This window comes from Mchenga conophoros, linkage group LG7, assembly GCF_057382185.1.
Source record: "Mchenga conophoros isolate Kocher_MC1m ecotype Shallow Benthic linkage group LG7, M_conophoros_male_GT1.1, whole genome shotgun sequence".
Taxonomy (NCBI): domain Eukaryota; kingdom Metazoa; phylum Chordata; class Actinopteri; order Cichliformes; family Cichlidae; genus Mchenga; species Mchenga conophoros.
Window position 1 is genome coordinate 12,243,919 of NC_140532.1, and position 12,331 is coordinate 12,256,249.

A 12,331-nucleotide genomic window follows, 5' to 3' on the forward strand; every position below is an offset into this window, starting at 1 on the left:
GAAAACTGGTAGTTAAGTCCTGTTACACTCTTCTTTGCTTGACAGTAAATTTTATACATACATTTTATCTTTAAATAACAATTCTCATCTATCACAGATCATTGAGAAACATGATTGAATACATATTTAATTAGTAATCTAAATGTTACGAGTAAGATCAAGATGCTTGTCTTGATCTTCCTGGTGTTCATAATGGTTTAAATCTCCACAGCCTTCACAAACACAATCAGGTATGCCACTGTTTTTCATTTTATAATCCCTCATGTGTGTGAAATAATTACCTTAAAGGTGTCTGTACATTTATTTCATTGTTATCTTAATCAAAAGATTTAAAAGCTCTCACCACTGAGAGGTGAAGACTCCATAAAACACTGTGTTCTTCCAGTCCTCCGGACTGGGTGTGAGCACAAACATGTCTTGGATTATGTTGAAGGGAAAGCCGTCATCGGGCAGAGAACACAAGAGCTGAGCCTTCAGGAACGTCGTCCATTTCTTCTGCAGCACCCTTTCACCTCCAACGTCACCCTGCAACACAATAACTGTTGGTTAGGAGGGGGATTTTTTCCAGCACGAGGCGCTGCAGTATGAGATCTGACACCTGAGGTCAGTATAGACAATATCCTCACACAGTTTGACACACAAGTGTGATTTGATGGGATCTGACAGATCTGCGGTGCATATTCTGAAATGATGATATGCACCACATGGTACACTGCAAAAACATACTATAACATGCCTTTGATCAGGGGTGTCAAACATTAGGCCTGGGGGCCCATTGCATCAGTTTGGAAAATTGAGGGGAAACAGGGATTGGACTTTTAACTGTATTTAAGTTTTACAGCGTTTCCTGGTGATAAAGACCTCCCCTATGGCCATTTATACTACATTAAAGTAATTAAGTAACCGATAAACAATTAAATGAAAGGGACATTCTTTGTGAATTTAAGCCCAAATAGTTGTGCTAATACACTTTACTTCTATCATGTAGAAAAACTAAGATGTGTTGTTGAAATTACACTGCTTTTTTATTAGATTAAGATACCACAGAGATTAAATGTGTATTTAGTGTAGTTAAACTTCTTTACACTGACAGGAAAGGAAGTTTCACTGGTTGAGTGATCGAAGTGGGCTGCATGTGGCCCACCGTGTAAAATGAGTGTTAACATCCCTGCCTTAGACACTGTATGTTATAATGTGTAGGGAAATACATTCTCCTGTCTTTGTTTTCCTTCTTTGTGACAAAAACAAAAACAGAGAGCGCCCTGTCCAAAGGTGAATTTGTTCAAATTGACGTAACTGAAAAACATTAACCTCCTCGTAAAACCACAATGAGCTAAATCAATTGTGCCTGCAACATAGTTACAACCCCGAGGCGGAAGACTTCTAGGTCATGAAAACAATATACATCATCACAACTGGCATAGATAAAAAAAAAACACTTGGGGCTTAGAGGAGGGCAAATGCTTTTAAATGAAAAAGAAGAAGCACTGCTCTCTGACAATCCTCCTTGACTGATACTGCTGCTGTGATTCACCGCCTTTGGCACGAGCCTTCAAATTGCTATGAGGGATGTGGGACTTCTTTGACATGCAGACTAATTAGGATGCACCGATTTGTATGATAGAATATCAGTGCAAACTGGAGAGTAAATACATCTCGGCGCTTCAGTGTGAATGACATTTACAGTATGTGATATGTATATATATATAACTGTTTGATGAGGTGTTACAGGTCTCAGGAAGGTGATTGCACATCAAGAGCTAAATTAAAGAGCTTAATTTAGTTTTGTAAAGAGACAATCTGTTTATCATAGATCTAACAAGCTCGAAGTTCGCCGTTGTAATCAGTTTTGCAGCTCTCCAGAGGACCAAGAGAAATGCTAAATGACCTAAACCACATAAAACGTCTTTAACATGAAGCTTCAATTGAGTCCACCTTAGCATAACATTAATCAGAGGAAGTGGCAGCACGGGATGGAAAGGGAAATGACACATGACCAAGACTGAGCTTCTGAAGCAATTACTTGTTGTAACCCAGGCAGATAATGAGCAACATATATATTCCCTGGTCCTTTGGGCTGAACCGAGTTTTATAATTCAGTGCCACTCTGGGCTTAAACTGACTTCTGAATAATTGAAGAAAATGCATCCCATTCATTAATCCCTTGTAAAGGCACCCCTTGTTCAAAAGGCTGTTCAAAAAGCCATGAACATGGCGGGCGGTAATGGCTTCTTTCTGGGAAACGGAACAATCCTGCAAATGAGAACATGCTTTGTTGTGTTTGTTTCAACCAAAACATTGTTTATCATTCCATAGTTAGCCTCGATGAAGTGGAACTAAAGCAATAGTAAACACCTGGATATACAGCAAGCATGGAGACGGCCGCCGACACAGTTGGTGAAGCACATTTTGGAAGACTAAAACTGGACGTGAATAGTTTACTTGAACTGGCGTCGCTGTAAAGTTTTACCGAGACTGACCGTTTGCCTCATTTTAAAGCTTTGTTATGCTTTATATTTCCTTCAGCACTGCTTAAGAAGCTAAAAACCTTAAACATTATTGCCAATTTCCTTCTGGGTAATCTGTTCCGTGTTACATATTTTAAACGTACGTGAGAAAATTATCATCAAAATGCCACATGAGCAGAGTTATAATAGTTTTGATTTTTCTCTAATTAGCTTTTATTTTTATTTTGTTTTGACATTTAGTTTGGGTTCAGTTAGTTTCCAGAGTGGGTTTGCTTGTTTTAGTTCAGTTTTTATTATTTAAGAATATTTAGTTTAGTTTTTAATGGTTTAACTTTCAATTCAATTTAGTTCAATTCAGTTTTATTTATTTAGCACCAAATCACAATAACAGTTGCCTCAAGGTGCTTTATATTGTAAGGTAGACCCTACAATAATACATACAGAGAAAAAGACAACAATCATATTACCCCCTATGATCAAGCACTTTGGTGACAGAGGGAAGGAAAAACTCCCTTTTAACAGGAAGAAACCTCCGGCAAAACCAGGCTCAGGGAGGGGGTCCATGTGCCGCGACTGGTCAGCTTTAGTCTTTTTAATTATTACTCTATGAAACATTTTGAAAGGATTTCACTCACAGTCTTGTTGACATTCATCAATGCCTCATTAGGAAAGCTTTGATAAAATGTTAGTATAAAACTAACAAATACTAAAACTTCCTTCTTCTTATTCTTTTACTTAATTAAAATAGGTTTTTTTTTAATCTATTTTTACTAGTTGCTCCTGAGTCAATATTAATATTGGAATATTTGTCCTTTAAATGGATGTATGGAGAAAAAAAGGTGAATGAATGAATGGATGGACCCCCCCTCCTTCCATCTCAAACTCTCATCACTATTTTTCACCCTCTTCACACAGTGGTGAGTGTGATTGTTTTAGGAGAGCCAAACAGCAGTCTGATCTGGAGGACTGACTTCTCAAGGCATAAATACTAATATAATGCTTAAAAATGAACAAACACTGTGTGAGGTCCGCAGAAGGTGTCAAAGCATTTCTGCACACAGATCCCACGCTTCAGTAATCCTAAGTGATTTGTAGTTGGATACTGAATCCTGTCTGAACGCAAATATTTGGTGAAACATGATAAGAGCAGAGAGAGCAGATTTGGATGGAAAGGAATCAAACTGAGGCGAACGTGCAAGAAAAATGTTTTTCTGTAACAACAGCTCGTGCGTCACTGCCCAGAAGGACTCTGAGCTATAAGCAGCTTTCAGTAGACTACATACTGTACATTCCTGTATAGGTACTGAGCACAAACAAACAAGCAAACTCCTGCTTTAATAGAATTCTATAGAGACAGCAGGGAGTACACATTACCCAAGGGTAAGAAAGCTGCTTTAGATGGACTATCTGCCTTGGAGCGTCGCTCACCTTACACACACGAGCAATGCGTGACACAATGGTGTTGTCAAAGAAATCAAACTCCTTCCCCGCTTCACTGAAGAAGAAGTAAATCTTATCATCATCGCCCACCGGGTTGCCCTTGGGAAGGCTCTCCTGTATGTAGGCAGAGCCAACAAAGGCTGGATCTGAAAGGAAACCAACAATACTGTCACAATGGGATCTAGGGACAGACATCCCTATTCCCATGGCAAACGCAGTCCAATTTCAACAGGGACTGACAGACTGCAGGTACACACTTTTTCATATTCATCATTTCAAGTGATGCCACACTGTAAACTTCCCATTCAGTAGATTTGGTGCAAGCAGTTTGACAATGTCATTTATCTCAAATGAGACACAACAAAAAAAACATTGCCTTCCAGCTATTATACTGTACCTTGAAGCCAGTTAAGTGAGTTTTCTGTTTTTAGAGCTGTTCCTTGGCTTAGACTCTTGTAAATGATGGGTTCATTTCCTTGGAAATTACTGACTGTGCCAGTATACAGCTCTCCATCTGCAACAGGGTGAAGAAGACCATCGTAATAAGAGTACTTATCACAAGGGAATGGGCTTCTGCGTCACATGCGGTAATGAAATCCAGAGGTTATGCCACAGTTTGTCTTTATAGGATTTACCAAAGTACTTTACTGATTCCCACAGTGGCTTCTATAAATCCAAACCATTTAAGCGAGCCTGATTTTTATCAGCGGCTGACAGCCATCGTGAGACCTACCAGCCATGATGGCAGTGGACTTGTATTCAGGGTTGAATGGGCAGCGGCTCCGTCCATCCTCTGTAACAATCTCACCAGTATCACTCTTGACAAGGGAGAAGTCTGTAGTGTTCTGGAGGAAACACACACACACACATCACATGTCACACGCTGAGTTTGAAGTAGAGCTGTAACCTGCTCTGATAGTGACCGCAGACTCAAGTCTCACAGCGGAAAGGAGGTCAGTCTGTGTTTGCTAGAAACTGCAGCAAAGGTCACGTGTTTGTTTGTTATGGATTGCTCTAAAAGGCCTTAAAAGATTTGTAGAAAAGGATTGAAAACGACATTGATTCTTACATTATTCGATTACGTGCATTAAATATTTTTGATCCATTTCCCATAAGGCACAGGAGATAATAAAATAATGCACTTATATGGTATCTGGCCGGGCAGAGCCTGAGCCAGACTGCTAAGTGAGTTGAGAGGCAGGAAGCAGAATGCATCTCTTCCTCTAGAATCAAATAAATAAATCAGATATAAAATCTTGCACCGGGGGTAATCAGCTTTTCCAAAAACAAACAAATGGAACAGATTTTTTTTTTTTTTTAATATCCAAAACCAGGCGTGCTCAAATGTGGGCACTGCAACAGATGCATGCTCCTCCATTAAACACTTACTATGTAAGCACAGATGGGGCTGAAGGCATAGGTTCCACAAACGTACAGATGAGTGCTGTTCATGCGTAGTAAGATTTTGATGTAGTTGAAGCAATCCGTCTGTATTAGAAACACAGGGAAAAGTTCTATTAGACTGATTGTTTTAACCAACTTCTTTCTTTTAAACTGTCCAGAAAGTCATTTTTCTTTTCATGCTCTAACATAGAACAGTTTAGAGAAATTTGTGAAGAAGTAAGAATACATTTCCATCCGACAGCTTTTCAAATGGTAAAGTAAAAGCACTAATTCCTCCTGCTAATGTAGTGACCCTTACTGAAGGCTCTGTGACTGGGGGCTGCCATAAAAAAAAGTGGAAAACTGTGACTGGAAGGAGGGAAAAAACATCCATTGTTGTAGCATGGAAAGTCTCAACTTGAGAGGAAATGTCCAGGGTTCTGCCCTGGATCTGTTTGCCATCTAGCACTGGTCGTGTTTGAGCCACGTGTGAGTTTAGGCACTTGTGTATGAAACCATCAGTTCACTCGCCTGCAGGTCTTTGCCTTTGAAACTGCACTCTTCTCTCTTCCTCTCTGGGGTTTTCCATGCAAGCTGCAGAAGAAAAATAGCATCAATTGCATACAGTAGATATCATATAGTGAGGTGTGTTATAGTCACTTTGGACTACTGGGAGCTTAGCATACTTATTGCCATCTACGTATACTACACCTCTGGGATCATATCATAAATGAATTCATATAAATACAGTTTATGTGGTATTGCAGTTCACAGCTGCTTGCACACTGACTCTTACCTTTCTTTGTAGCTTGGCTGCGCTGATATCAGAGAGGCTGAGAGCCAAGAGATTCTCCCGAGCGCCAACATACAACATGCCGTTTTCGCTACTGAGCAGCAGAGAGGTAAAGTTGAAGACTCCGCTCACTGAGAAACTTCTGGTAGTTCTCTCCTTTGCATCTATACAGAAACAAAAACACAGACAGAGGAATAAAAATAAACATGTAATAATTCAAAAATGAACTTGTCCAGGTTAAAATGAGGGGACGGATCACTATATTATAAACTGCTGAAGACAGGGAATGAATTAAGGTGCAATCACAACACAGAATGAGACTTTTTGTGTGTCTTAATATTAATGACAAAGATTTTCTTAAATGATAGAATATTTATCTCTGCATGAGCATTGCTATTTTGCACTTTTGACTTCATCAGTTAGCACACAGTGAAAACTGATGTGAAAATGAGAAGAATGAGGGTGAAAGCAAGAGAAAGCCACCCAGCTCTCACTTGTGACTACATGTTCAGCATCTAGAACCAGAAAAAGATGGACTTTGAAGCTGAGAATATCAAGTAGATGAGATGAACAGCAACATATAATGTGGGCCTCACAGTGTTTGTTAAACCTGAAGGTTTTTGCAAAAATAAATAAATGACTGAACGAATGTGCCTGTTTCTCTGTCTGCTTGGACAGTACGTGAAACTACAGCTTCCAAATCTTACTGGCACCTCATCAGAAAAATTCCCCATATTTCTCCAACAGTTCAATAATTTTAAATCAACTATGGAAAATAAATTGCTTTGTTTCCACCACACCAACAACTCCTGACTAAAGCCAAGAGTTAAACCATTAACTCCCTCTAATCGCTGCTTTAAAAAAGCCCATGTGTATCTCAGACTTGCAGCAGTTTGGAGGCCTTCACTGCCAGCACAACGTGAACAACTCGCCTCAGCGGCATGCCAGCATAAACAGAAGCCAGGAGCTAATGGAAACTTAGTCACTGAAGTTCTGAAACAGGATCTCAGGCCTTGAAATGTGAACTGTAAAAAAAAAGAAAAGAAATAACAGAGTCCTCTTTGAACCCACCTACTATAAGAGTACGGACACTAATAGCTGCAGAAATACTAAAGATTTAGAAAATGAAGTTAAAGAAATAACACAATATACCCAAGTTGTGACATTTCTGTAAGCTAGACAGAAAGTAAATAAGAAAATAGTTTTTTAAGTGCCACATCAAAATGCAATGCTTACAGAAAAAAACAGAAAAAAGAAAATGCAAATAGCACATACAAAAAAAAAATGAAAATGAAAGCTGAAACAGTGAGGGGAACACAATCTAAATTTGTAAATGCAACTTTTACAAATATACAAAAAAAGGTAGTAATGCAAACAGTTTGCAATTTCACCCTTTGATTGCTTTTCTTTCCCTTTATTTAGTTTTAACATATTTTCATCAAGAAGGAAAAAAAAACACACTTATTTTAATTCGTATCACAATATTTTGAAAGTTACTCTCATGTATTCGGGGGACTTCCGATCTATGAGCCAGCAACAACATTTAGAGCGCCTCGTCACATCAGCTGATATGATGAGGCGCCTTTATCTACACTGTACACAGGTGACAAGGTAAAGGACAAATCAGTACAAAGTTATTCTGAATGATCACCTCTAAGACAATCGCTGGGGCACAAAGGGTCAATACACCTGTGGGAGATTTAGGGCCATCATCGAATCACCAAATGAAGGAGTATATACTTAAATTTAAATGTGGTAGGGTTTCAAGGCTTTGAGAGTCGCTGCTAGTAGCAGCCCACTGTGGCAGTGATGCATTTTCACTGTTTTTCACTGTTCAAATTTACAACATCACATGCACAGTAGAGTGAAACTGTATTAAACCCACTACTGCTGGTGGTAATAATTAAAATTATAGCACTTCACCGCATTAAACTAATCCGGTCCAGATAAAGCCATTAAGTTCTACTGACAATAGGCTCACCATGTGGTACATACCCTGCAGTATATGTGACCTAATATAACCTCACCTTAGTGTGCTGGTACAGGAGGTCGAGAGACTTCCTCTCCCTTGGGAAAACAACATGTTAATAGCGGTCCATCACCACGGCAACAGTGAGCCATATTGTAGTTAAATCTGTCCGTAAAACCACAAGAGGCTCTCCTCCATGTACTGTACATGGACCCACGGGGGCCATTCTCTCTCCTTCCCACTATCATTAAAGGATAAATGGACTGCTGCTCCATGCCGGTACTGTTCCCCCCATTTTTTTTCCTCCCCACAGAGCCGTGGGCAAATTCAGCTGTGATTTACAGAGCGGGAAAGACAAAGGCCAAAGCCTCAACCAAAACAAAAGCTTTGAGGGATTTTCACAGAGGAGAATATCTACACAATTACTCTCTGGAGTCAAATCACCGCTGTCATACTTAGCAACCACAGATGACAAAAAGAAACAATAAGGCTCCCAATTGAATATCATTAAAGAGATCCAGGAGGGTTTTGCAGCTATACAAAGCTTTTGCTTCATACCTTTTGGAAAACAAAGATCATTTATTGGCGACCAACTGTTTGACAATGCTTTATTTCTCTGAGGAGTCGGTAATTGCTAAATGGTACATTTTATCATTTTTTTGACCACGTGGTGCATTCAGGCTTACAGAAGCGGCTGGACAGTCTTAAAATTAATGTTTAATTTGCAGCAAGCTGGTTGTTTTTTGTTTTTTTTAAAACATCTTCAATTTCACTGCAATACTGGGGAAAAATAGCTAACATTTTGCTCACATTGGAGTCCAAAACGGAGTAAAAGGGGAGTGAATCTTAATCATAAAGTCCCAGGACGGTTGGAAACACAACTCCAAATGAATGCTAATGTTAATGTGGTGCCCACTTTTCTGCTGCAGGAGTTCAGCACAAGGTGCAGCAAACCAGACTCATGAGGTGATGTGATAATTTTGTGACAGCTTCAAAAACAACAATGCATCCGCGAGACAAGAGAACAATGGAAGGAACAGGCACAGATGATGCTTCACAGTTTTTTTTGTATCCGTCTACACGAGGAATTGCATGTCGAGGATAGTGATGTTTGAGAGAGCGCCAGAGTGCAGTTTGCTTTTCCAAAAATGCTGTTCGTTCGTTTTACTACTCAGTGTCAAACCCTGCCCAGTTTTTGCAGGCTGCTCTGAAGTACCTTATATAGAGTAGGTAGTGTTTTCTTGGAAAGGGAAGCGGTCCAAGCAAGGTTCATGCCTACTTGGATCATATCAATAAAAGTGGAGTGCACACACATTCATACAAGCTCTTTTCTCCCCCCTATAGTTAAGTGATTTCCATCTAGCATTCACAAACATTCGCTCACTTGAGGTTGATATCCTAGTATTACTAAGACTGGAGCAGCCAGGGATCGAACCGCCAACCTTCCAATTAGTAGTTGATCCCGTCTACCGCCTGAGCTATAGTTAATTTGTCCAGTAAAACAGATTATTAATGACTTGCAGTTAAGTTTTATTGCTGAAATGATCAGTTGATAACAGGCTCTTAGCCATAAATTATCATTTGATTCACTCAATGTAACAATAAGTCTCGTTTTAATTGATTCACGGCGGAATTAATCAATTATTTGTTCAACATTCAGTGGTGGTTCCAGCTTGTTAAATGGATTCTTTTAAACTGCTGTACATTTTTTCCACAATGTTCTGCAAGTAAAAAGAATTATAATATCATAAAAAGTTTTTTTTTATGATATTATAGCGCCTAGAGCACAAAACCTGAATAGACTAACCCACAGGTCGGACAGTGTACAGACTCTTACCCCCAGCAGCTGTGGCAAAGGAGAGAGGGCCAGCGTTTTGATCCCTGGCTCCTTCAACCAGCACGTCTTAGGGCTAGATATTGTGTGTGAGAGTGTAATAGGTTATTGAATGTGTGTGTAAATGGGTGAATGTGGATTGCACTGTAAAAAACAAAACAAAAAAACAAAAAACGCTAGACGAGAAATGGCTCATATAAATACCAAATCAGCATCAAAAGCTGCATGCATCCTGCATGAACTTGTCTTTCCCTCCGCTCCACATATGCCACAGTTTCTTAAAGAATCCGCTCTATTGTTATTTGACTGTCTGAGGTTGATTTGCGACGGGTCATTTCATGACAATGCAGCCCCAGAAATGTTGTGGTGTACACCAGGAAACAGACAGACGAGTTCAAAGGAAGAAGGTTTTGTATCCGTGACAGAGAAACAAGTCAGAAGTGGCCACTGTGCCACTACTAGAACAGCAACAACAGTATCATCCTGCAGCATTTCATCCTTGTCCATCTTACCTTTTTCATGGAAGTCCCTAAAAGTAGGTGTTGACTACTTTGAAGTGCATGACTCCAACAGATGGGCTTATTTTTAGGGCGTATTTGTATCAAAGTGGTTTAGGCCTTTTCCCCCCCCTTTTTTTGGTTGGTTATAGAAACCTTACAGCATGCAAGTTACTTGCATCTCGCATTCATTCATTATAAATACTTGGATGATCTACATGAAGACACACTTGTACTTTTTTTACGGTCTTACACCTTTATGTTATTTTTTTCTTTCAACACTGATCTTTCCACTTACGGGAATCTAGATGAGCAAATATGTTTTTTGTCTGCTGAGGTTCTAACATGTCATCCAGTAAGTTATCTTAGAAAAAACAATGAAACATGAGCCAACATTTGGGGAACAATGGCCAACTCTGTGATCTTTCAGCACTCTCACTGGAGAAAAAACTCCCCAGGAAAACTGAGGCCTGTGGATTAGCCCCAGAATCTGAGGCATTGTTTCTGGAGAGACAAATTATTGCCTAGTTTTTCTAATTGTAGTTTCATAAACAAAATTATACACACACCTAAATGTCATGGTATTTGATATTTGGCGGAAAGCTCAAAGGGTAAATCCAAAATTATATGGATGGATACATACCATCAGGGATAGGCGATTCATTTTGTGTTTGTTTGTTTGCTTAGTTTCCTGGGTAAACTGATATTTAAGGCAGGAAGCTAATTTTCCAAAAATAAAAATAAAAAAAAAATCAAAGGAAAGACGAAGAAGCAAAAGCCAAAAACCAACCGCTGTATTTTTTGTAGGCTGATTATGGACTGATCAGAATGAGTACACAATGTCGTGCTGTCGAGCTGCAACTGAACGCACCACGAAAAATGGAGCCAGCGGGCAGATGTCTTATAGAGGGCTTTAAACTTCACCAAGTCAGTGCCTGACCTCTTAATCTCTGGTTTGAAATAGCAGCTTTGAGCATGGTTAAATCCCTTCATCTGTGACCTTTTCTACAAGTACATGAAGAGCACCCTCTCTGCCATCTGTAAGCAATATTAGATTATTGCTATTATTATGTAATTAAGAGTAATTTGTGCAAATGACAAAGGGCTAAATGGACTGAAATACTTGCACAGACTAACTTGCTAATCTATTTAGAGACAAAATTAATAGCAACTTCTGCTTCAGGAAGTCATTCTGCATTTTTGCATCTTTTCTTTTTTTTTGATTGGTCCCAAAAAACGATCATTAAAAATGCAGAACATCCTTTTAAGAGAGCAACTGTAGAGAAATGTGTCCTCTAATGCCAGAGATCTAAGTCCCTTTGTTTTGTAGGGCAATGATAACAGGCTGATTCAACCAGCGCCCTCTTATAAGGGAACTGTTTTATCAGCTCTTACAGCTGTATGTTCAGGAGATCAGACGATTGCATACTTCATTTAAACCACCTGTTCCTGTTTTCTTTCCACAGAACTCTAGAAAAAAAAAGAAAAAACATCCCCACTTCTGCATCAACTGGATATGTTGAACAGCAAAAAAAGGTGTCTTAAAAAAACCCCCACAAGATAATGTCCCTATCAAAACACCTGACTTTACTGATAATCTGCTTGGAATTGTACAATGTCAGGGTTCACTAGAAGATGACCCAGAAAATACACCCCTGTTTGTCTCTTTATCGCCTTCAAGAGCAAGCAATAGACTCATGACAGATCCTCTCTAAAGGACATCATATGCCCCATTTCCAGTCTTCTGACCACAAACATGACCTACATTCCCATCTCTGAGGGAGAAGAAGAAGAATACTTGCCAGTAATAGTCCTAAGAGAGCACATTTAAACAGGGTTGAATAGGCAGAAGAGGATGCACGAATGACAACAGTTGAGGAAAACATCACTACACCTATGCACACAGAAGCAGAGCCAAATCAGTGTTATGTAGAAAAAACCCGATTT

General features: G+C 39.4%; 1 protein-coding gene across 4 annotated transcripts in view; it reads right to left on the reverse strand.

The window, feature by feature from the left end:
* Positions 1-12,331, reverse strand: part of sema4ba (sema domain, immunoglobulin domain (Ig), transmembrane domain (TM) and short cytoplasmic domain, (semaphorin) 4Ba) — a 53,295-nt gene that overhangs the window by 6,533 nt on the left and 34,431 nt on the right. For all 4 annotated transcript variants that reach the window (XM_085282117.1, XM_085282115.1, XM_085282116.1 and 1 more), the window contains exons 3-9: positions 6,088-6,248; positions 5,823-5,885; positions 5,298-5,396; positions 4,642-4,753; positions 4,306-4,422; positions 3,897-4,054; positions 344-525 (exon numbers count right to left, since the gene is read on the reverse strand). In XM_085282117.1, the coding sequence (XP_085138243.1) occupies positions 344-525; positions 3,897-4,054; positions 4,306-4,422; positions 4,642-4,753; positions 5,298-5,396; positions 5,823-5,885; positions 6,088-6,248 (892 nt within the window). The remainder of the gene's footprint in view (positions 1-343; positions 526-3,896; positions 4,055-4,305; positions 4,423-4,641; positions 4,754-5,297; positions 5,397-5,822; positions 5,886-6,087; positions 6,249-12,331) is intronic.